The 27614-nt window shown below is 38.1% G+C and overlaps 1 protein-coding gene across 1 annotated transcript in view; it reads left to right on the top strand.

Moving 5' to 3' along the window:
* Positions 1–19749, top strand: part of LOC139751349 (uncharacterized) — a 200281-nt gene extending 180532 nt beyond the window's left edge. The window contains exon 3 of the mRNA XM_071666705.1: positions 3626–19749. Within this exon, the coding sequence (XP_071522806.1) occupies positions 3787–4872 (1086 nt within the window). The 5' untranslated portion in view covers positions 3626–3786 and the 3' untranslated portion in view covers positions 4873–19749. The remainder of the gene's footprint in view (positions 1–3625) is intronic.
* The last annotated feature ends 7865 nt before the right edge of the window (positions 19750–27614 follow it).

Here is a 27614-nt window from a genome sequence, read left to right as displayed (position 1 = left end):
AACAACTTGCCTCCCACACCATATATTCTTAATACCTTCCACAGAGCATCTCTATCAACTCTATCATATGCCTTCTCCAGATCCATAAATGCTACATACAAATCCATTTGCTTTTCCAAGTATTTCTCACATACATTCTTCAAAGTAAACACCTGATCCACACATCCTCTACCACTTCTGAAACCACACTGCTCTTCCCCAATCTGATGCTCTCTGCATGCCTTCACCCTCTCAATCAATACCCTCCCATATAATTTACCAGGAATACTCAACAAACTTATACCTCTGTAATTTGAGCACTCGCTTTTATCCCCTTTGCCTTTGTACAATGGCACTATGCAAGCATTCCGCCAATCCTCAGGCACCTCACCATGAATCATACATACATTAAATAACCTAACCAACCAGTCAACAATACAGTCACCCCCTTTTTTAATAAATTCCACTGCAGTACCATCCAAACCCACTGCCTTGCCGGCTTTCATCTTCCGCAAAGCTTTTACTACCTCCTCTCTGTTTACCAAATCATTTTCCTTAACCCTCTCACTTTGCACACCACCTCAACCAAAACACCCTATATCTGCCACTCTATCATCAAACACATTCACCAAGCCTTCAAAATACTCACTCCATCTCCTTCTCACATCACCACTTCTTGTTATCACCTCCCCATTAGCCCCCTTCACTGAAGTTCCCATTTGCTCCCTTGTCTTACGCACTTTATTTACCTCCTTCTAAAACATCTTTTTATTCTCCCTAGAATTTAATGATACTCTCTCATCCCAACTCTCATTTGCCCTCTTTTTTACCACTTGCACCTTTCTCTTGACCTCTGCCTCTTTCTTTTACACATCTCCTACTCATTTGCATTATTTCCCTGCACAAATCGTCCAAATGCCTCTCTCTTCTCTTTCACTAATAATCTTACTTCTTCATCCCACCACTCACTACCCTTTCTAATCTGCCCACCTCCCATGCTTCTCATGCCACAAGCATCTTTTGCGCAAGCCATCACTGCTTCCCTAAATACATCCCATTCCTCCCCCACTCCCCTCACGTTCTTTGTTCTCACCTTTTTCCATTCTGTATTCAGTCTCTCCTGGTACTTCCTCACACAAGTCTCCTTCCCAAGCTCACTTACTCTCACCACTCTCTTCACCCCAACATTCTCTCTTCTTTTCTGAAAACCTCTACAAATCTTCACCTTTGCCTCCACAAGATAATGATCAGACATCCCTCCAGTTGCACCTCTCAGCACATTAACATCCAAAAGTCTCTCTTTCGCGTGCCTATAAATTAACACGTAATCCAATAACGCTCTCTAGCCATCTCTCCTACTTCCATACGTATACTTATGTATATCTCTTTTTAAACCAGGTATTCCCAATCACCAGTCCTTTTTCAGCACATGAATCTACAAGCTCTTCACCATTTCCATTTACAATACTGAACACCCCATGTATACCAATTATTCCCTCAAGAGGCAGGCATGCCTAGCGGTTAGCATGCCTGCCTCTTGCACAGGGGTCCCGGGTTCGATCCTGGCTGTTGGAGGTTTGTATGTTATATATATATATATATATATATATATATATATATATATATATATATATATATATATATATATATGTATATCCTAGCCTGAGCTAGGTATTCATTTTATCAACCAACCCCTAGTGAGGTGGATGAATAGCTGGGTTGACTGTAGAGTGACTGCTACAATCAGAATTTGAACCTGTGCACTCAACCTTGGGCGGCCCATGAATGTGTCATATTCAGAAGTGCTAACCACTAGTAGTAGTAGTAATTTTTTCATACTTGATTGCTGTTTCTCACATTAGCGAGGTAGCGCCAGGATCAGATGAAGATAGGCTGCATCTGCTCACATCCATTCTCAAGGCGTCATGTGTGATGCACTGAAACCACAGCTCCCTAACCACAACCAGGCCCCTCAGACCTCTCCATGGTTTACCCATTGATGCTTCACAGGCTCTAGTTCAGTCCATTGACAGCATGTCATAATAGTAGCAGTAGTGTTTTATTGAAATCTTAACATATACTTTACATACGTTTTTGAAAAAGTCTTGTGTATTATTTTGTTTTATTATATCTTTTTATGTTTTTGAGGAGATAATGGCAATGGGAAACCTTATATCATTCAGAATTTCAATAAGACAATTAAGTGAGGGATTGCTATGTTACTGATTTGATAAGCTTTTACTCATTTGTACACTTTAGCTACATTAGATAAATGAATATTTTTTTTTCTTTGATTGCATGGTAGTGTTCCAGTGTTTATGGAGTTTCCTTACTTGTAGCTATATCCTTTATGATGAGAGTGTTAGGTTCCTTATAAACTCATTGTTGTGTGAAATGTCATTATACAAGTAATTGAAACCTGTTACATATGGGAATGATATAACTGAACTCTAATTTTCCATAGGTGACTTTATTAGATATAGGATGCATTCAATAAGTTAGCCTGAGTAATAGCTGCCTCAGAATTATATTTGTTAATATTCTCACTCCTTGTAGCTAAGGAAGACATCACTAAGCCCTCAGAAGAACATATGAGCTCATTTGCAGTTGGGATTCATGACATTGATGAGGCCCAAAGCCTCTTTTAGGTACATTGGTCAAACACTTATGCCAACCCCTTGGTGGTAAAGTTGCATGTCATAGAGGATGTCCCCGCCCTTTTTATTGGGGCTTCTCTGACCCCAGTTGCAATATTATTCATCATAAAATGAGATGTTATATTAATTTGTGCCCTACTTCTCAAATGCCGTAAGTGTGGAATATCTCTCCATGAGACATTATGTAGGGGATGGCTGTATTCACTTTTAATAGTACATAATCAAACATTTTGAATGTTCTTTTCAAATTTAGAAATTGCTAACACTCTAATCAAACTACCCATATGAGATAGTTCCATACAACACCTTACATACCTAAAACAACTTGCACCCTTGTGTATCACCAAGTGACAATAAAGAGGCTGGCTTTTTACCTTGTGCTCAATAACCAACTTATCCAGGAAGGGATTAATATGGATCCAAACCTGAAAGGGAGTTTACAGTTTGAAAGAAATATCCTGCACCAGCTTGGATTGTTTTTATGATTCATTGCAATGTCTACAGCATGAAATGGGCATTGCATATAATGCTCGTGTTGAACTGCCCTGGTGTGAACCACACCTCATATTTATTGATCCTTTTTAATAAAGAATATATTTTCTGAATTAGAATACTCAACAGCAATCTCATTTAAAGCAAGGAAGGCTTGGAATGGAAAAAAACATTCTGTTGATGAATATCAGAATTCCATCATGAATTATATCATCGTGGTGTCTGTTATATAAGACCTGCTTTACACAAAAAAAGAAAAAATACTTCAGATCTTAGCTTTTGCCTTTAGGTGCATTTCTTGATGGAGCAAACTCAAAAAGTAAATGGAAAGATAGGTGTCACAGAAATTCATATTTCTAATGACATTTTCACAAGTTTTCTACATACAGTACTTGTGTCATTGTTTGTGCTGATTTTTCAAGTTTTGCATAATTTCAATCTAGCACCAGTTACATTATTCTCAGTAGTATAGATTCACAATTTGTTTATTTTTACAGGTCGTAGTAAACGTGGAGTGCTGCAGCGACAACATGGTATTATCCGCGATGCAGGTGGAGAGGAACGTAGAGATGAGAACCGAGACACATTACACCAACAGCAAACTCAGCACCCTCAGAAAATACATCAACAACAACAACATGAGGGAGGGAAGAGCGATATGAAAATGGAATTAAAGGGGGATGTAGAGAAGACAACTGAATTGATCGTGCCAGATACCATGGTGTTGAGTGGCGGTGCAGTAACACTTACCAGCACTCAGCCTACACTCCTCCAGGTGCCTGCTGTTGTGGTGGGGCCTAGAGATTCTGTTGGGCCAGGCCCATTGCCAAAGCAGCATTCACACCCAACACCTCTGTTGGCGCCAGCACCCATTATCAGTAAACAACTCTCTCATCCAGAAGTTCGTGGCTCCACGCCTCACCAGGGACCTCCACCCATGGCAAAGCACCGTTCACACCCAAGTGTGTTGACACACACTCCATCACATTCTATAGAACGTATCTCGAATACTACAACAAATACCACCACCACAACCACTACTGCAGCTCAACAGCATCTGCAGGTAATTCCAATGAAAGTTTTTATGAAACAGCGATCTTCACCTACTGCCATGACATCCCAGTCATCACAGCTTAGACCTATCCAGCCTAAGCCATCCACTGTTGAAAGTCATTCAACCTCAGATTCGGCCCCCAAAAAAGATTTACCTTTAATACGTCTCACTCCATCTGAAGATAGTGGTAGTGTTCACATTAGCAGCAGCAGTGGTTATAACATGGGTGGCTGTACCATGACTGGTCCACCACGATTACCACGTGCCGTGAGTGAGGAACCAGCCATGACTCGACCCTCAATGACCCACACACCAGAGCTGCTGCCATCAGGACAGTCTGTTTTGGTGCAGAGTGTATCACAAGACTCAGGTTTGGATGCAAGTGCGGGAAGTCGTATGTTAAGTGCACCACAGTTATCAGTGACAGCCCCTGCACCAGTTAGATCAACATCCTCCCCTGGTCATTGTCCCGTCCTTCGAGGTGGTCCTGCTTTGGGCTGCAATTTCTGCTGGAATTCTACTGATCCTCAAGGTAGAGTTCTCCGTCGTAAGACAAAATATCATTGTCCAGAGTGTCGAACCAACCTGTGCATTGTACCATGCTTTCATGAATACCATAAACAGATAGAAAGAGCACAAGACACTGATAAACAAATAACAAAGATCCTTACAAAAACTGGATCAATGTAGTTTTGTATATTTCAGTGGACTAATGAAACATTAAACAGTAAAGAATATTTCTGAGGAAGGTGCATTGTGTAAGAGGTAGTATGGTATTTCAAGCATTGTGGTAGATAAAGTCAAATGCCATTACTGCCACTTGCTTTGATCCATGTGCTCAGTTATTGATGTAGTTATGGAAACTTAGTCACTTGATTTACACATTCATCATCTTTATGGTGTCATGCTTTCACTTATGGCTGCATATTAGAACTGTTTTTGGCCATACTTGAGTCAGTAAGCAGAATTCAGTCTTGTTATCTTTTTAAATGTGCTGTTTGTTGGACACAGAAACATATGTTGAGAATTTGTACTCTTGTGAAAGCATAAGATGATCACTGAAGAATGTATAGTTGTGTGAAAAGATATTCAGTGATGCATTACTGAAGCTTCTCTGTGAATTATTTTTATGATAAAGTAAATTTCTCTAAAAACAGTCTTTTTTTTGAGTGAAACCAAGTGCCAAATTTCTAACTGAAAATTGAGAGTTTGGACCCAGACTGAGGATGGTATGAAATTCAGCAGACCTGAACTTACTCAGTTATTTAAAACTGTAAAGTTTATGATTTATTATTTAATTTTCAGCCCTTTTAAGAGCTTAAGGAGATGCAGCATATCAGTTATTAAGAATTAGATTTAGTGATGTGTCTCTCTAGTGACAGAAAATGGTATGATACACCTACTTAAATGAAATTAGGATTAAACAGGAAGCAAATTAAGCAAGAATGCCCAAATAATCTAAAGAAACTGGGAGAATTTGAAGATTAAAGACAGTACTTATGAGGGCATCATCTTGATACTGACAGTTTGAGCAAATACCAGTACATGGGGCTATGCAATAGTACATAATTTATATGTATTCTTACAAAAGGTACAGTTCATGGATGCTAGCATCTCTTGAAAGCCAAATATCTTTAATGGGTTATAATTAAGTAATGCTTTCTTAATTCAGAATATGAAATTGGGAGATAATATTGAGAATTCTGTTCATATAAAGTTAAAGATATGAACTGACAGTTGGTAATAATCATTAAATTTAGTTGTTAACTTCAGATATTTAGAATTGATAGATCTAGAATCTAAATTTTAGATCACTTCTGTCATTGGTAACCCATTGACAAATGAAGTATTCAGTAAAATGATTCAGAGAAGATTCAGTTTGAGCATACTGTTATAAAGGGGATGGCTGATTGGGTTTACATGAAATACAGTTGAGTAATCAATTGTAATTTTGAATTCAATTAGCCAGATCCTTTGCATTTACTGGGTTTTTTTTTATCTTGCTCTCAACATGATAATGGAAAAAGTTAGTGATTCTAAAGTTAATGTCAGTTTCATGCAGGGATCTGGGTCATTCTCTTATGTAGCAGTGAAGAGCATGTTGGTTACAGAAATTTTAAGGGATATGCAGTTACCGTAAATGATTATGAGGATCATATGAATCCTGGTAAGTAATTTCTTTGCTCAACAACAAACCATGATCACTTGTGTCTTTACCTCTGCCCTAAAATGAATAAATAAAAAAACAGAAAAGATACCACAAGACAAGTTATTGCCTCTTCTGCTGCCAATGACTGACAACCCACTAGTTGTGAGCTGAGTTGATTCTGAATGTATCTGTGATGCTCCCCATTAGCATATCCAAGTATTGTGTGGAAACAGCTTGGCTTTATGAACCACCTTTGTATACTGTGAATTATCAAGTGCTGTAATGTGGAAGTCTTTGTTCATTTTATCACTGGATACAAATTGAGAGTTTGTTTGAGTGATCTTAGGGCCTGAATGCTGTTTGTCTACCTCATGTGAATAAGAACGGAGGTATAGGTGATACATGTATAATGGCATTCTATTGTTTGAGACTTTAGTTGTTGGAATGAGTTCCAGCCTTCCTTCTTAAACCATCTTACTGCATGAGTTGCAGCCATCCTTCTTAAACCATCTTATTGTATTATTATTGCCACAGCTCTGTGCAGATCATCACTAGTTATAGAAAATCACTTTTTTAGTACAGATGCCTCTTTCTGTGCTTGAACAGTATGTTAATTACAGAGACACATTACCAAACCACCCATTCCTTTGTTTGTTTCAGATTAACATGCATAGCCAAAGATCCAGGTGGATTGATACAGATAGGTAAACTACTAACTGGGAGCTAACTAGTGATCAGTATAGTGGACATGTTTATTTATTTATGATTACTTTGGGGCCCCTTTCTGAGATGTTCTACATGTTACTCAGGACTGCTTTTCCAGGGGTTACTGTTGTACCACACTCAGTAACAGGGACAGGATGGACTCCTTGAAAGTGAAAATTTCTTTGATGAGACTATAATGTGCTTCATTAACTGATAATGATACAGCCTCGCCAGAGATGACTGTTCACTGGCGATGTAACCACAAACAGTAACACCTGTGACAGGCATACTGCATAATTGGTGTATTCAGACTTGTACATGATTAGTGGGTCTCTGGTTATCAGTAGTTGAGGAGAAGATCCATATGTTTCTTTGGTATGACACTTTTTTGAGAATATGCTGGGATTTAAGAAATTATAGGTCTCATAAAAAGACTTTTTGCTGTATAATAAAACCTTTGATGATTTTAGTCGTCATATGTAGATAACTAAATAGAATTGTTTTATACTGTGACAAAAGTGCTGCCTTAGGAAGCTATCAGCAATTTTTGGATTATATTTTGCTTGTATGTCATTTATGTTTGGAAATTTGCAGAAATCATTCAAGGTTTTATTGTATTTTCTCCACAGATTACAGTTTTTCTTTTATGAGCCTTTTTTCCCATGTTTGAGTAACATAGCTTCATATCAGTGTTCTAAGAAGCCATGAATATCCTTCCTTTTTTGTCATATCAGTGTTTTCCCCCAAGTCACAGTAATGAGTCCATCTGTGTAGCATCACAGGTGCCATGCTCTAACAAGTCGACAGTGCATGCCTAGTACTCTTCAGTTAATGAAACTGAAGAGTACTGGAACTGAACTGATGGCAGTCTTTTCCGCTACTCTTGGCTGTGAGTTTGTAGCATGCTGTTTTGAACAGTTATGTCCATATTAGATAGTACCTTTCTCAAAGTAATTTACTGATAACTTTTCTCAAATTGAAAAATTTGCCCATACTTTGAAAGTTTCTTATGCACACTGAATCACCATTGTTTTTGCACTATATTGTGATTTATAAGGTATTTAGAAATTAATCTTTTTATATTGAGGGAAAGTATTTGTTTGGTATGCCATATATCTTCACTTACATGCATTATGGTATTTCTTAAAGATTATTTGATCTCCACTTTTGAATGTGATAATTGTTTTATCTCCACATAGTTCTGATCCATGTGATATGAATGATGATAGGAGGTCTAGTCTTGTTTCAATGAAATGAAAGTATGTACATAAACATTCTTTTAACTCTCCATCAACACTTGTAATTCTAAGGTAGGCACAAGAAATACCCTAACCTTATGTACAAAGCTGCTGGCTATGAAGTCTCATTGAAATATATCCATATAGTCTTCAGCTACATTCAGAGAAAGATGGTATGTCAAAAAGTGTTTGAAGTACCTTCCCTGTATATTCAGGAGTAAGAAATCCTGTTATATTGGTGCAGGATTATCAACATGGCTTTGGTTGTTAGATAAGGATTGTCTTAAAGTGTCCTCAAATGAGAAAATATGGGGAGGGAAATATAAATAAACAAGATAGCAAGGAGGACGTAGGAGAGTAAAATTAGAAGGTAGATAAATAAACACTTGCAGTCCAAGAATGTGTTCTAGAGGCTTATGTATACCACAGTGTAGAGGCATCCATGCAACTTTTACTTGGAGAAGAAACATCTTTTTTCTATGCATGCTCATGTAGGCAGCTGTGAACTAATACAAAGGGAAGAAAGCTATGTTATAAAGATAAACAAATTGATTTTGAAGTACTTGTCTATATGGAGATAGTTTAATATATGTAAAGAAGGCTTTTGAATGCTAATAACAGCTTTTATTATAAAATCAGTAGTGTAACTGTATGAGAGTAAGTGGTGATAAGGTCATGATGTGAGATGAACATAAGAGTGCATCAAGTTTGTGTGATGTCATCTTGGGATTTAGTGTTTTTTGGATGAGGATGATACAAACCTGGGATGATGTCAGTGTATTAATTATAAGGTTACACAGAATTTGGTGCCTGAAATATTAGGCCTTGTTTTTAGGTAAATTTTGGTCGCTGATTCTAAATATGTCATCAGTTTTTCTTTATCAGTTCTGGTTATCGAGATATGATATACCAGTAATTGCTATGCATGCAACCAATCGGGCACAAGAATTGATGACTACAAATCATTAATTGTTGCCTTTTTGATATAGAAAATGGCTTCATACAAGTAGAATTTGCTTATTTATGATTAAATTACATCCATAGACTCAGATGATAGTGAAACAAGCACAAAGAGTTTTATATTGTTAATACAGTGTTCTTTTACTCAGACATCTCATGTTTTAAAGACTTCTTGCGGTGAGCTGCCCCAGGACAATCTCATTGAATGGTCCAGCAGTAATCTGCCATCATATTGGTATCCCAGTGTCCCTAGTATCTTTCTTGGTGGAATCATTCACCCTATTCCTCGGTTAGGTTACCAAGGTTGTCTGGGAAACAATCCAAGTGGCTGTGGAGGTAATGTTCTTTGATGCTCATTTTATAGTCAAGTTGAAGGAAAGAAGAGAGCATGTTCTCCTCTAGCCCATAGTATTTACCTGCTTTTTGGTTCCCAAGAACATTCCTTACAACCAGAGTGAACAAAGACCATGCATCTGCCTCAGCTTCTTCATTGAATCTTGGGAAAGCAAGTCTTTCATGAGTTCCCTGATTTGTGGCCCTTTGAAAATACCTGCTTTCAGCTTCTCCATGCTCAGCGTTGAAAATCTTCTGCATATGTAGTCAAAGTAGTGCCTTTCTTTGTTTAAAGCCTTTACAAACTGTTTCCTTAAACCTAGGTTGATTTGCAGTGGTGGTAAAATGATCTTATCTCTATCAACCAAGGGTTCTGCGATTACATTCTTTTCTCCAACAACCATGATTTCTCTCAGAGGCCATTGTTTTGTCACCCTGTGCTTAACCTTAGCTCTACTATCCTGGAGAAAGATAAGGCAGGGATACTTGGTGTATCCACTCTGCTGACCCAGGAGAAAGGTTATCATCGTAAGATCCACACAGATTAGCCATTGGTGATCGTGGTATGATATCTTCTGTAAGACCAGGGCGATTGTTTCCTGCTGTTCAGTCATCTTAGTTGAGTGACCAATCGGAATTGATCCATATTTGTTGCCATTGTATAGAAGCACACATTTTAAACTCCGCTGAGAACTATTTATGCTCATGAGAGATACATTTACTGATAAATGCATTATCTCAAAAACTAAAGCTGCTAGAAAGAAATGAAGGCTATATTCTTATTCAATGGTGTGAATATACCTAGAATCATGTCTAAAATCTGAGGCACCAAAAATTTTTTTTGAATTTGTTCCCCTGTTTCATGGTGTAAAAGGATGTAATTAACTACATTTGCTTTATGCAGGTAATGCTCTGCTGTCAGCTGAATCAGAGGAGGATAGAAGGCAGAATTTTAGCCACTTAAGGGATATATGTGCAAGGAGAATGCTGAAAGTCAGTCGAGGTATTTAATGCAAGACTTGAGGTCTTAAAAGAAATGTTAGATCACAGTGTGATGACAGTCAGCATGTTCAAGAATTGAAAGATTAGGATTAGCTTAGATATTTAGGAGTAAAGTTCAGTAAAAATGATAATGGAAGAGATGAAATTGAGAGAGATTTGCATGAGGAAGAGACTAGAAAATTTGTGTAGTATTTAGCAAGCTTGGATGAAGGAAGTGCTTTCCTAAACATGTACTGATGTGTTTACAAGAGAAAGACAGACAACAGGAGGCCTGATTGGCCCTCAACTGGGTTGTCTGGAAAAAAGAAAACTTTGACTTGACAAGAAAATGTAATTCTGCTCGGCAGTTTTGTGAGTTATCACAGGCTCCCTGCTGCTGCACATTAGCCTTCTAGTGTCCCCGTTACCACTGTCATTTATATAGTTTTTATCTCGAAGTATACCTGAATATAAACGACTTTTGAAGTTACGTATAGTCTTAGCATTCTCTACATCTGACGGTAACTTACTCCTGTGCTCAACACACCTATAGGAAAAGAAGCTTCTTCCCACACCAGTGACTTACATTATCGGACGCAAAGTCTACGTTTTTAAGGGTGAAGAGATCCAATAATTTTAGCCTCTCTTATGCTAGATTTCTAAGGATGGGATCAATTTTGTCACTTGTCTATGTACTTGCTCTAATTTTTCCTCATCTTTTTTATAGTTTGGGGACCAAAACTGTCTCCATATTCAAGGTGAGGTCTTACTAGAGAATTATAAAGTGTGAGAATTGTTTTTGGTGTCTTATAATCTATGTTCCTGGCTATGAAACCTAACATTTGGTTGCCTTTTTCACATGCTGCTTGACAGTGTTTAGTGTACTTCAGGTTGTCGCTAATGACAACTCCAAGGTCCTTTTTTTCATTTACTTAAGTTAGAGTTTCTGAAGTTTGTGGGTCATAACTTATATTCTTGTATATATTAAACTTCATTTGCCATCTGTGTGACCACTCTGCTAGTAAGTTAAGATCTCTCTGAATCATTTCACTGTCCTGCCTGTTTACAGCTCTACCTCCTAGATTAGTATTGTCAGCAAATTTGGAGAATTTAGATATGAGACCGAGTTCTAGGTCATTAATGTATATCATGAAAAGAATGAGGCATAAGACCAACCTCTGTGGCACACCACATGTTATGTTTAGCCAATCTTTGGCTTCGCCATTTAATACTACGCACTGCTTTTTTCCAATAAGCTAATCTCTGATCCATGTACAGAGTTCTTCACTGATTCTGTGTACTTTGAGTTTATGTAAAAGTCTTTTAAGAGGTTCTTTATTGAAAGTCTCTTCAAAATCTAAATATACATCATACGGTACTTTTTTGTCACAGTTCCGGTTTTTTTTTTTTTTTTTTTTGCTTTGTCGCTGTCTCCCGCGTTTGCGAGGTAGCGCAAGGAAACAGACGAAAGAAATGGCCCAACCCACCCCATACACATGTATATACATACGTCCACACACACGCAAATATACATACCTACACAGCTTTCCATGGTTTACCCCAGACGCTTCACATGCCTTGATTCAATCCACTGACAGCACGTCAACCCCGGTATACCACATCGCTCCAATTCACTCTATTCCTTGCCCTCCTTTCACCCTCCTGCATGTTCAGGCCCCGATCACACAAAATCTTTTTCACTCCATCTTTCCACCTCCAATTTGGTCTCCCTCTTCTCCTCGTTCCCTCCACCTCCGACACATATATCCTCTTGGTCAATCTTTCCTCACTCATTCTCTCCATGTGACCAAACCATTTCAAAACACCCTCTTCTGCTCTCTCAACCACGCTCTTTTTATTTCCACACATCTCTCTTACCCTTACGTTACTTACTCGATCAAACCACCTCACACCACACATTGTCCTCAAACATCTCATTTCCAGCACATCCATCCTCCTGCGCACAACTCTGTCCATAGTCCACGCCTTGCAACCATACAACATTGTTGGAACCACTATTCCTTCAAACATTCCCATTTTTGCTTTCCGAGATAATGTTCTCGACTTCCACACATTCTTCAAGGCTCCCAGAATTTTCGCCCCTCCCCCACCCTATGATCCACTTCCACTTCCATGGTTCCATCCGCTGCCAGATCCACTCCCAGATATCTAAAACACTTCACTTCCTCCAGTTTTTCTCCATTCAAACTCACCTCCCAATTGACTTGACCCTCAACCCTACTGTACCTAATAACCTTGCTCTTATTCACATTTACTCTTAACTTTCTTCTTTCACACACTTTACCAAACTCAGTGACAGTTCCGGTAAATAACATTAAAATATTCCAGTAAGTTTGTCAGGCAGGATCTTCTGTTGTGGAAACCATGTTTATTATCTAATACGATCTTGTGATCTAGAAATGTGACAGTTTTATCTCGTATTGTTTTTCCATCATTTTACCTAATACTGGTGTAAGGCTAATTGGGCAGTGGTTCAAGGCACTCTTTTTGTCTCCATTTTTTTTATATATAGGAGTAATATTTGCTAGTTTCTAGTCATTTGGTACCTGACCATCCAATAGAGATTTGTTGAATATTTTTATGGCGTATATCAGCTGTCTCCTGACCTCCTTTGAAAATGTTTGAGCTAAGTTATCTGGGCCATTGGATTTGTTAGGATTTAATTGTTCCAGGGATTTAAGTACTTCAGAGCTCTTAATTTTTCTTAACCTTCAAGTCTCCTTCGTCAGATCCCTGAAAAAATTTTATTGGTTGCGGTATTCAAAATGTTTCTTCAATTGTGAACACACTTAAAAGAATAATGTAGTATGGTGGCCATTTCCTTGTTGTCAGTGGTTAGTGTGTCTTGTTCATTTCATAATGGTCCAATGCCTTTTGCTTTCTTCCATAGTTGAAGAATTCCACTGGATTATTCTTAACTTTCAAGGAAAGTCCTTGTGTTTATTGTGTCTCATGACATTCTTACACTCTCTTTGGATTTTAATTCTGGGAGTTTTCTCACTGATACCCATTGCTTTGAATATCTTATATGTCTTCTTCTTTTGGCAAATTAGTCCCTTTATTCTCCTCTTCATCCATGATGGCTTTGAAATATTGCAAGTTCTCTTTGTAATTCATGGAATATGTTTATTTTCAATCTTGAGTAGTGTGTTTTTAGTATTCCACGTTTCCTCTACTATGTTGAGCATCAAGAAGTTTTGTCCAATTGGTAATGCGAATTTCATGTCTAATGTTTTCAAAATTTGCTCGCATAAAACCTGGGATCAAGAGTTTGTTGATCAAGTTTGTGTCACTACATAGGACAATATCAAGAATGTTTTTGCCTATGGTTGGTTTATGATTAACTGTTCTAGAAAAGCATCTTCAATCGGTTCCATTAGTCTCATTCCCTCTTGGTCACCTGTTAACGTGTTCCAGTTTATGTTTAGACTGTTGAAGTCTGCTCCTGTTATAATCTCTTTACTGTTTACTATAGTTTGACTTCATTGTATAGCATCTTCCTTTTGTCTTGATTTTGCTTAGGAGGTCTGTAAATAGTCATGAGATATAGTTTACTTTTGAACTTGTCAGTAATGTCAATATAAAGTCATAAGTGTGTGTGTCTACTTTGCCTATCTTAAGAGCACTTAGATTGTTATTAGCACAGATCAGAACTCTACGACCTACCCTGTATAAGCAATCTTTCATGAATAGTTTGTATTTGGGTATTGCTAACTTGGCGATTAAGTGTTTATTCTCAGAGTTTATCTGTTTTTCTGAGATTGCAATAATGTTTGGTCTGTAGCTGCATTGGATATAAGTTCTTTGTGTTTCATCATGATACTGTAGGCATTTGTGTAAATTGTTTTCCTTGGAGTTGATTTCTGGACTGCATTTGCCTTTATTTTTACTACTGGAATGCATTTTTGTATTATCACTATTAATGTCTGCATGTGCAGCAGTGGGACAGATATGGTTCTCCGTCTGTTTTGGGTTCACTGCCTTACTCTGACCTTCCCCGCACTGGACCCTACCAGCCTTGGTCCTAAAAGTTACCTGAGATATGACATGTAGCTGTGCTAACCCACTACATATGCTACCTGAGTTGTCCCTAACTGACCCTACTTGACCTTTCTTTGCGAGTTCCTCTGCCTGTGTGGTTATCGCTACTCCCTAAGGATCCCTACTACCAAGGTCTTATCCATCCTCTACCACCAGCTTTAGAGTGGTCAAACTGGACGCCGTGTCCCTCAGATCCCTTTCACACTCAGATTCCCTTTGCACCAACCCACCTTCCACAGCTAGCCCCCACCCTACCCCATTCTCCTAGTTCCTTCATTAACTTGACCATGATTTGCTCTCCTGAGTAGTTTATCTCTGTCAAAAAAAGACCTGTTTTCGTCTTATACTCTGCCAAGGCAGGTTTTCCCTATTCCATTTAAGTGAAGACCATCCCTAGCATAAAGAGATCTATCATGAATGAATTGGTCACACAGGTCTATACTAAACACACTATCCTCCTCCCTATAGCGAGTTTTGATTCTTCTCTTTATCCCCAGCATTTTACTGAGGATACAGGAATCAACATCATACCATGGCAGCAATCCCAATATTATGAGCTTCCAATGACTTTCTTTAAACTTCACGAATATTTCTTACGTTTTTCCATTAACTACATTGTTTGTCCCCACCTAAACAACAAAAATCACATTCTCGAGATTATTTGAGACTGTATCATCAAACTTTTCTAGGACATGTTCTATCCTATCCCCTTTATAACATAAGTTCTTCCTATTACTATCCTTCACGCAGAACTCCTCGTCTTGACTTCTGACTACAGGGTCCCTGGCCAGGATGATGATACAATCATCCTATATTTCATCATCAAGTACACTGAATGTATTGTGTGAAACGCAATGTCGTGTGGGCAGAATAAGTAAAGAATAAGAGAAGTTGAGATGGAATTTTTTTTTTTACTATACTTTAATTGGAATTAGGAGGATGGATAGGAAGAAGAATGAAGACATGGTGTAATGTGAATGTTATTAGAAAGGCACAAAAATGAATGAGTTTAAGGATGTTATTGTCATGTAGAGTGTTTGACAGCTGGTAAGATGGTAGAGAAGATTACAGTCGTGTACTTGAAGGTACGAAGAGGAGAGTTAAACTGCAGGAGATGGATAGAAACTGTAAGAGAATTGATCAAGGCGAGGGATATTTCAGATGAGGGTGCCAGAGGATCATGAAGTGGGAGAATTTTGCTCTTACAGTTGGTGTGAATGATGGAGAAACTAGTCTCACTTAATGAATAAAGTTAGAAAGTTAAATAGTAAGAAGCATTTCTATAAGGGTGGAACTTTATGTTTTAAACTTTAACATAACAGGCACAAGTTGAAGATGTGTATGGATTTAGGAATGGGCTTAATGATAAGAGATTGGTAGACTTAAAATTGATTTTATTGAAAAATTGGGGACCAATAATTCATAAAGAATCATGTATGAAATGTTTTATTTGATGTCTTTATCATATACTCTTTGACCCCCTTTTCTGTGACATAGGTGGACAAGAAAAGCAGAAAAATGCAGATTTTTCTCTAGTAAAGTCATTTCACCTTTGGCATTGGGTGTAGTAGATCAACATATAAGCTCTGAGCTAAAGTGTTTTCATTGTTTGGGCCTTTGCAAAATATTTCAGATGAATTACTGATTGAAGATTCCTGTATTACTTCAAACTCTTCTCAAATTAACTCTAATCAGATAACTAGTTGAGGTTGTTCCATTGAGGGAGAAGAGAATGTAGCCCTTGCCTTGTTACTTGGAAAGGGTCTGATTGAGGTATAACCAAGATATAGAGCAGAGTTGTGGAAGCTCTTTAGCTGAAGAGGAAATTTTTAGATTTTTGTGTACATGGGAATCCAACCATAGCTCTACAGATTATCAGTTTGTCACTGGAGACTTCCTTCATTGGCAGTTCTTGTAATACTTGAGTTTGACATCCAGTTCAACTGAAAAAAAGAAAGTATTGAATGAAACTATTCTCATTCTTCGAAATTGCTCTTATTACAAGATTAGTATAGCAAAATTCAATCTTTTACATATGGTTATCTTAATGACATAACACTGCAGGTCTTACCAGTGTGTTGGAGGAGACAGTAGGAGATTCATCTATTGCCTGTTCACTATTTCATTAAATTGAGGTGCATGCAGTTGGTGATACAATAGTTGTAGAGTTGATTGATATACAAGTGGAAATATACTGTCCAATTATTGACTATTTGCAAGGGCCAATTTCCTGCGTATCTTGAGATGCCAGACAGTATCTGCTGAATGGTAGAGTATTCACACAGTGCAAGGATAGTTCACAATTTCTGTAGTCTCACACAATGAGTTAAATTGCCTGTAATTTATCTAGCACCCAGGCTGGTACTGGAGCCTTCAAGACTTGTCGTCTCTGCTTCCAGATAAATGTCTCAGCCAGTCAGACATGCCTTGTGCATGACGATGTGTCCCTACACCGTACAAAGCAGCTTGGATATGTTATTGCATTTAAACAGGAATTATAGGTCCCAAGTGCAGTTTGTGTAGTGATTCAGATGTTCTCATGTCTAGTCATTCCTTAGCCAAAAGGTAATAGTGTAGTGTGAACATCTGTTATGTACTGTGCAGGATTTATAACTGAAAAGATGTGTTGCTGATGGTCCACAAAATCAGACTATCTTCACAGATTATAGAACAGAGAAGTGCAGATTTTAAACACCTGCCTACATATTTTTTTCATGGTTATTGGAATGGTAGAATATGACAAGAATCCAAGGAATGTGTAACATACAAAGATAACCTTTGAATCAGGATAATGTAAAGCCGTTGTTGAACTGTATTAATTAACTATTGATGCAAGATTTAACTCAAGATATTTTAATCATTGGCATGGTGGAGAAAAGACTAGCCAATTTAACTACAGGTTTACCTGTATACATATCTGTATTTTTCACTACCAGCAAGTGTGAATACTGATGTAATGAGTAAAATTCAGTTTTATTTACACATGTCCCGGGCAGATTATAAATGCACACTGACTAAAGAAAACCACATAGTGTATGGTACTGCAAGGTAATTATGTGCCTATGTTGTTTGTTTGTTGTAAAGCTGTTATACCTGACTTTCCAGTTTCCTAGTTTTACTTCTATTAGTGAAGCACTTGAGGAATTTTTTGTGAACAGTAAGACATACAATGTCGGTAACATTTGATACCAGTTTTGCACCTGCCTTTTTATATATAGACTACATTTTTTTCCTGAGTGTCTTACACTAATAGGAAAGTGAATTGTTAAAGATCATCATTGATTGTTTGATGATCCTGAATCTGTCAGAAATGGCAGCCTTACTTAAAATCTGATCGGTGTAGCATTTAGTCTTTAGTGTAATAATTAGTGCTCTGATCTGTAAAAATTTCTGCAGTAATTCTGCACCAGTAATGTAAGGAATTCCTTTTGTGAATCACCACCCCAACAGGGTGAAAAGTTTTTGAGTACAGGTATCAGAAAGATATTTATGAATTACTGAAATTTGCAAAGGTTGATGGGACAATGCCCCATTCACCTATTTATCTCGTAAGTACATTAGGTAATGTACAACTGTAACAAGATATAACTTTAATCCAATGATGATTCAAAATTGTTAATAAATTGAGTCTTTATCCAAAGTAAACCTGAATTCTTGTTTTGTGATACGAGTATAGTTACCAAGATGTTAACAGGTCTGAACTCCCATTTTTATATCAAAACTCTCCAGCCTAAATGTGCCTCAGATTTGGATATGACTCCAGCCAGAGTAAGCACTCTTGTCTTAGTTTAGCATTCAGACCAAATGAGTATATGGAATTAATAGTATTTTGCCTGAGAGATTCTACAGCAGTGACATTGATTTTTGGTACAATATGAATATTTTTTTACTAGAATGAGTTTGTAGAACAAGGTATTAAGTTATCCAACAGACAAAATCCATTTTAGCAGTAGCATAGAACACTACTCCTATTAAAAGCCATCTCACTAGTTCACCAACAGCCAAATTTTGAAGCGACTTTTTTTCGATACCTACAGCTTTTTCTTAAAATCATTATCATATGAATATATATATTATGGGCAAGAATTGAAATTTTAATTATGTAAGAATACACATTACTAAGACAGGCTTTAAATTTTAATGATGTAAGAGTACACATTACTATGACTTAACATTAGAATGCACACTGAGCACATAAGTTGGTTGTATTGGTATATTCTTACAGCTTGACTTGAATGTCTTATGATTATGATAAAACATTACTTACCACAGTTAGTGGTATGATAAAACATTACTTACCACAATTTGTGATATGATGAAATGTTACTTACCATAGTTAACTGTGTGATAAAACATTACTTACCACAAAAAACAGTGTTGATTATGTAGACTGAAGGATTAGTAAAGATTAAAAGATCCACTAGGATGTTTAGGGTCTGCTCCACATTCCCAGCCTGAGCAGCCAGGGTTCAGTCTTAGCTTTGGTACATACGATAATCCCATGTTGAGTGACTGTTTCAGCACTTGTAGAACAGCCCACTTAACCCTTCTTTAAAGATGTGATGTCTCTTGCATTAAATGTGAGCGGATAGAAAAAGTTTTCTTTGCATAGTCTAACAATGTCTTGTACAAAGAGCTTTAGGCCTCTGACTAACTCATCAAAGGCCATGCTGTATGTTGAATGGGAAATGAAGCTAATTACCAGGGAGGAGTAACAGAACTTGAGGTTGTGTTTTGGTATGAGCTATCCATGATACTTGAACATATCTGTTGTCTCATTGCAATGTCAACTTTCTCAGACCTAAGAATTTATATTGAGGTTTCAAATCCTCTTGACTAGTTTCAGAATTAATCTAGATTTTTTTTTCTTTCATGACACCTACTTAATGCAAAAGGTTTGTAAATTTTGATGTAAGAAATGCAATAGTTTTTTAATTATCTTTTATAAATAGATACATTTTAAATCTAAATATGATTTTGGACAAGTCAGAGCTATTCATCCATTCCTGGTCAGTCAGCAGTATTTTTGGTTAAGAAGATACATGGATTGTTGAATAAGCAATTATTGTACAGTTATTTTTTAAGAAGAGATACATGTAAATGATGTAATGTTTATGACGTAATAAAATGTGAAATATGGTTTGTTTCACTTTAGCTCAGTGGATATAAGTTAAAGATGGGCATGACTGTACCAAGAGGATATATGCCCAGATGGGAAGAGATTGAAAATTTACATAATGGATAAGTATAGCAAATCAGTAATTTTTTAGCTTGTTAAAAAGGATGAAAAGAAGTACAGGTACACCACCGAATTTCCGGCAAGTGATGGTTCAGCACCTCCTTTAATCCAGACAAAATTACGTGAGGGAACTTGAAATTACCTTGGCCACCAGACTAGTCTACTGGGCAGCCACAGATAGCATTGTGTGTAGGGCATGCTTATTTATATTCTTTACACTGCACTTGTTGGTGGTGATCCCACAATTCTGTGAGATTCTTAGCTTATTTTGCTTAAATTTAACCCTAGCTATGGCTTCTAAGATATATGAGAATGTCATATGTGGTGTCTAATGTAAACACCAGTCAATATCCATCCAAGATAAAGTAGAACTGTTGAAAAAAATGGACCGTGGTGTTTCGGTACATAAGCTGTGTGACATTTACAGTATTGAATCATCAACTGTTTATGATACAAAGAAGCAAAGGGAGAAAATATTGAAATTCTATGTAGACAGTGATTCCAAGAAGCAATTGACAATTAGAAAAACTGTGAAAGATGGTAAGAGCACTGAGCACGATCGAGTGATGATGGAATGGTTTCGACAGCGATGGAGTGGACTTGTCAGGTACCCCGATAATGGACCAGGCTAAGTTGTTCCATAAAGAACTTGAATTACAACATGAGCTTGACTATAGTGAATGATGGCTTCAGAGATTCAAGAAGTGTCATGGATTTCCTGAGCGGGTGCATAATGCAGATGAAACTGCATTATTCTGGCGATGCACACCTAGAAAAACACTTAACAATGACAAAGAAGACCTCACAGGATTCAAACAATCTAAGGTCAGACTTACCATCTTAAGGTGCTCAAACATTCAATATTTGTTTAATTTAAATTTCTAGCAGTTCATGGTATACTTTAGACACATGGGAGATTATGATTAGTGGGTTAGAGGTGTGTCGATGAATTATTATTACGTGACCATGGTTGGTGTGGCAAAATGGTTAATCTGGCAAGGCTTTGGAACCAAGAGTGCTGGAAAATCATTGATGTACCTGTACTTAAATTATAAGAGTGGTGAATGAATTGAAGAGAATGACACAAGACATATAATCCACAAATTTAAGATGCAAGATAGTAGAAATTTTTTAGGATACAGGGACCCAAGAGTGTAAAACTACCTCCATGTACACTACAAACAGGTAATTGATTATGCACATAGAAGGGACTCCTATGGTTGAAAATAAGAATACATATGTATTTTTTTTACATACATACTTCCCATTTCCCGTGTCAGCGAGGTAGCGTTCAAGAACAGGTGACTGAACCTTAGAGATAAAGCTCCTCATTTGGCCCCAACTCTGTTCATTCGTATGGAAAAGTAAGACTGAAGGGGAGGATTTCCAGCCCCCACTCCCACCCCTTTTAGTTACTTTTTATGAGGTGGAAGGATGAAGTGAAAAGGATTTTGAGAAGTGGGAGACCAAATTGGAGGTGGAAAGATGGAGTGAAAAAGATTTTGAGTGATCGGGGCCTGAACATACAGGAGGGTGAAAGGCGTGCAAGGATTATATTATTTATTTATTATATTTATTTTGCTTTGTCGGTCTCCCGCATCAGCGAGGTAGCGCAAGGAAACAGACGAAAGAATGGCCCAACCCACCCACATACACATGTATATACATACATGTCCACACATGCAGATATACATACCTATACATCTCAACGTATATATATATATATAGGTTTGCAGCAGGGGTGTGTGATGTCTCCATGGTTGTTTAATTTGTTTATGGATGGGGTTGTTAGGGAGGTGAATGCAAGAGTTTTGGAAAGAGGGGCAAGTATGAAGTCTGTTGGGGATGAGAGAGCTTGGGAAGTGAGTCAGTTGTTGTTCCCTGATGATACAGCGCTGGTGGCTGATTCATGTGAGAAACTGCAGAAGCTGGTGACTGAGTTTGGTAAAGTGTGTGAAAGAAGAAAGTTAAGAGTAAATGTGAATAAGAGCAAGGTTATTAGGTACAGTAGGGTTGAGGGTCAAGTCAATTGGGAGGTGAGTTTGAATGGAGAAAAACTGGAGGAAATGAAGTGTTTTAGATATCTGGGAGTGGATCTGGCAGCGGATGGAACCATGGAAGCGGAAGTGGATCATAGGGTGGGGGAGGGGGCGAAAATTCTGGGAGCCTTGAAGAATGTGTGGAAGTCGAGAACATTATCTCGGAAAGCAAAAATGGGTATGTTTGAAGGAATAGTGGTTCCAACAATGTTGTATGGTTGCGAGGCGTGGACTATGGATAGAGTTGTGCGCAGGAGGATGGATGTGCTGGAAATGAGATGTTTGAGGACAATGTGTGGTGTGAGGTGGTTTGATCGAGTAAGTAACGTAAGGGTAAGAGAGATGTGTGGAAATAAAAAGAGCGTGGTTGAGAGAGCAGAAGAGGGTGTTTTGAAATGGTTTGGTCACATGGAGAGAATGAGTGAGGAAAGATTGACCAAGAGGATATATGTGTCGGAGGTGGAGGGAACGAGGAGAAGAGGGAGACCAAATTGGAGGTGGAAAGATGGAGTGAAAAAGATTTTGTGTGATCGGGGCCTGAACATGCAGGAGGGTGAAAGGAGGGCAAAGAATAGAGTGAATTGGAGCGATGTGGTATACCGGGGTTGACGTGCTGTCAGTGGATTGAATCAAGGCATGTGTATGGGGGTGGGTTGGGCCATTTCTTTCGTCTGTTTCCTTGCGCTACCTCGCAAACGCGGGAGACAGCGACAAAGCAAAAAAAAAGAAATATATATATATATATATATATATATATATATATATATATATATATATATATATATATATATATATATATATAAGTATATATATATATATATATATATATATATATATATATATTTTTTTTTTTTTTTTTTTTTTCCATACTATTCGCCATTTCCCGCGATAGCGAGGTAGCGTTAAGAACAGATGACTGGGCCTTTGAGGGAACATATATATATATATATATATATATATATATATATATATATATATATATATATATATATATATACAGACATATACATATATACACATGTACATAATTCATACTGTCTGCCTTTATTCATTCCCATCGCCACCCCACCACACATGAAATAACAACCCCCTCCCCCCTCATGTGCGCAAGGTAGCGCTACGAAAAAACAACAAAGGCCACTTTTGTTCACACTCAGTCTCTAGCTGTCATGTAGTAATGCACCGACAACACAGCTCCCTTTCCACAACCAGGCCCCACAGAACTTTCCATGGTTTACCCCAGATGCTTCACATGCCCTGGTTCAATCCATTAACAGCACGTCGGCCCCGGTATACCACATCGTTCCAATTCACTCTATTCCTTGGACGCCTTTCACCCTCCTGCATGTTCAGGCCCCGATCACTCAAAATCTTTTTCACTCCATCTTTCCACCTCCAATTTGGTCTCCCACTTCTCCTTGTTCCCTCCACCTCTGACACATAAATCCTCTTGGTCAATCTTTCCTCTCATTCTCTCCATGTGAACAAACCATTTCAAAACACCCTCTTCTGCTCTCTCAACCACACTCTTTTTATTACCACACATCTGTCTTACCCTAATATTACTTACTCGATCAAACCACCTCACACCACATATTATCCTCAAACATCTCACTTCCAGCACATCCACCCTCTTCCACACGACTCTATCCATAGCCCACGCCGCGCAACCATATAACATCATTGGACCACTATTCCTTCAAACATACCCATTTTTGCTTTCCAAGATAACGTTTTTGCCTTCCACACATTCTTCAACACTCCCAGAACCTTCGCCTTCTCCCCCACCCTGTGACTCACTTCTGCTTCCATGGTTCCATCCACTACAAAGTCTACTCCCAGATATCTAAAACACTTCACTTCCAGTTTTTCTCCATTCTAACTTACCTCCCAGTTAACTTGTCCCTCAACCCTACTGAACCTAATAACCATGCTCTTATTCACATTTACTCTCAACTTTATTCTTTAACACACTTTACCAAACTCAATCACCAACTTCTACAGTTTATCACCTGAAGCAGCCGCCACTGCTGTATCATCAGCGAACAACAGATGACACTTCCCAAGCCCTCTCATCCAGAACAAACTGCATACTTGCCCCTTTCTCCAAAACTCTTGCATTCACTTCCCTAACCATCCCATCCATAAACAAACAACCATGGAGACATCATATACCCCTGCCACAAACCAGCATTCACTTTCCTCTCTTCCTACTCATACACATGCCTCACATCCTTGGTAAAAACTTTTCACTGCTTCTAGCAACTTACCTCCCACACCATATACTCTTAAAAACTTCCACAAAGCATCTCTATCAACCCTATCATATGCCTTCTCCATATCCATAAATGCTATTTACAAATCCATCTGTTTTTCGAATTATTTCTCTCATTCTTCAAAGCAAACACCTGATCCACACATCCTATACCACTAATGAAACCACACTGCTCTTCCCCCAGTCTGATGCTTTGTACATGCCTTCACCCCTCTCAATCAATACCTTCCTATATGACATACCAGGAATACTCAACAAACTTATACCTCTGTAATTTGAACACTCACCTTTATTTTTATTCCCTTTGCCTCTGTACAAAGGTACTATGCATGTATTCCGCCAATCTTCAAGCACTTCACCATGATCCATACATACATTGAATATCCTTACCAACCAATCAACAACACAGTCACCCCCTTTTTTAGTAAATTACACTGCAATACCATTCAAACCTACCACCTTGCTGGCTTTCATCTGCAAAGCTTTCACTACCTCTTCTCTGTTTACCAAACCATTCTCCGACCCTCTCACTTCACACATGACCCTGACCAAAACACCCTATATCTGCCACTCTATCATCAAACACATTCAGTAAACATTCTAAATACTCCATCTTCTTCTCATTTCATCACTACTTGTTTTTACCTCCCCATTTGCCCCCTTCACTGATGTTCCCATTTGTTCTCTTGTCTTACGCACTTTATGTACCTCCTTCCAAAATATCTTTTTATTCTTCCTAAAATTTAATGATACTCTCTCATTTGCCCTCTTTTTCACCTCTTGCACTTTTCTCTTGACCTTCTGCTTTCTTTTATACATTTCTCAGTCATTTGCACTACTTCCCTGCAAAAATCGTCCAAATACCTCTCTCTTCATTTTCACTAGCACTCTTACTTCTTCATTTCACCGCTCACTACCCTTTCTAATCTGCCCACCTCCCACCTTTCTCATGCCACATGCATATTTTGCACAAGCCATCACTGCTTCCCTAAATACATCATATTCCTCCCTCACTCCCCTTATGTCATTTGATCTCACCTTTTGCCATTCTGCACTCAGTCTCTCCTGCTACTTCCTCACACACGTCTCTCCTTTCCAAGCTCACTTCCTCTTACCACTCTCTTCTCCCCAGCATTCTCTCTTCCTTTCTGAAAACCTCTACAAATCTTCACCTTCACCTCCACAAGACAGTGATCTGATATCCCTCCAGCTGCCACTCTCAAACCGAGTTACCAATTTCAGTTTCTCATTCAAATCTAACACCAATTTTGTATCATCGGCAAACAGCAACTGACTCGCTTCCCAGGCCCTCTCATCCATGACAGACTGCATACTTGCCCCTCTTTCCAAGGGTCTCACATTTACCCTCATCATCACCCCATTCATAAACAAATTATACAGCCATGGTGAATCAAATACCCTTGCTGTAGACCAACCTTCACTTAGAACCATTCACTCTCTTCCTTCTTGTACACATGCCATACACCCTTGATGAAAATGTCTTGTCTTGTTGCCTTTAGCAACTTTCCTTCCACACTGTATACTCTCAAGATCTTCCCCAAGACATCTCTGTCAACCTTATCATATGCTTTCTCCATATCCATAAATGCTGTGAAGCAGTCAGAGAAGACAAGAAAGGTCTGCGGGGTTTGGTTGTGGATAGGGGCCTGTGGTTTAAGTGCATATATATATATATATATATATATATATATATATATATATATATATATATATATATATATATATTTCTTTTTTTTTTTTTTTTTTTTGCTTTGTCGCTGTCTCCCGCGTTTGCGAGGTAGCGCAAGGAAACAGACGAAAGAAATGGCCCAACCCACCCCCATACACATGCCTTGATTCAATCCACTGACAGCACGTCAACCCCGGTATACCACATCGCTCCAATTCACTCTATTCTTTGCCCTCCTTTCACCCTCCTGCATGTTCAGGCCCCGATCACACAAAATCTTTTTCACTCCATCTTTCCACCTCCAATTTGGTCTCCCTCTTCTCCTCGTTCCCTCCACCTCCGACACATATATCCTCTTGGTCAATCTTTCCTCACTCATTCTCTCCATGTGACCAAACCATTTCAAAACACCCTCTTCTGCTCTCTCAACCACGCTCTTTTTATTTCCACACATCTCTCTTACCCTTACGTTACTTACTCAATCAAACCACCTCACACCACACATTGTCCTCAAACATCTCATTTCCAGCACATCCATCCTCCTGCGCACAACTCTATCCATAGTCCACGCCTCGCAACCATACAACATTGTTGGAACCACTATTCCTTCAAACATACCCATTTTTGCTTTCCGAGATAATGTTCTCGACTTCCACACATTCTTCAAGGCTCCCAGAATTTTCGCCCCCTCCCCCACCCTATGATCCACTTCCGCTTCCATGGTTCCATCCGCTGCCAGATCCACTCCCAGATATCTAAAACACTTCACTTCCTCCAGTTTTTCTCCATTAAAACTCACCTCCCAATTGAATTGACCCTCAACCCTACTGTACCTAATAACCTTGCTCTTATTCACATTTACTCTTAACTTTCTTCTTTCACACACTTTGCTTTATATATATATATATGTATATATATATATATATATATATATATATATATATATATATATATATATATATATATATATATATACATGTATATATATATATATATATATATATATATATATATATATATATATATATATATATATATATATATATATACATGTATATATATATATATATATATATATATATATATATATATATATATATATATATATATATATTGGAAAGGATCACAATTTTGCCCGTGACCAAGATATTCCTATGAGTCCATGGGGAAAATGAAACACGATAAGTTCCCAAGTGCACTTTCGTGTAATAATCACATCATCAGGGGAGACACGAGAGAAATATAAGTCAGTGATATACATCGAAGAGATGAAGCAAGGACGCCATGTTTTGGACAATCACATGTTTACCAAATGGCATCCTAGCTTAGTCTCTTCGATGTATATCAATTGACTGTTATATTTCTCTCTTGTGTCTCCCCTGATTTTTTTTTTTTTTTCCAAAAGAAGGAACAGAGAAGGGGGCCAGGTGAGGATATTCCCTCAAAGGCCCAGTCCTCTGTTCTTAACACTACCTCGCTAATGCGGGAAATGGCGAATAGTATGAAAGAAAGAAAAAAGATATATATATATAAATGTGAATAAGAGTAAGGTTATTAGGTACAGTAGGGTTGAGGGTAAAGTAAATTGGGAGGTAAGTTTGAATGGAGAAAAACTGGAGGAAGTGAAGTGTTTTAGGTATCTGGGAGTGGTTTTCCAAAAGAAGGAACAGAGAAAGGGGCCAGGTGAGGATATTCCCTCAAAGGCCCAGTCCTTAACGCTACCTCGCTATCGCGGGAAATGGCGAATAATGTGAAAAAAAA

The sequence above is a fragment of the Panulirus ornatus genome, chromosome 11, assembly GCF_036320965.1.
Source record: "Panulirus ornatus isolate Po-2019 chromosome 11, ASM3632096v1, whole genome shotgun sequence".
Classification (NCBI taxonomy): Eukaryota; Metazoa; Arthropoda; class Malacostraca; order Decapoda; family Palinuridae; genus Panulirus; species Panulirus ornatus.
Note: the sequence above shows the minus strand (reverse complement) of the source record. Positions and strands in the feature narration are given on the sequence as shown.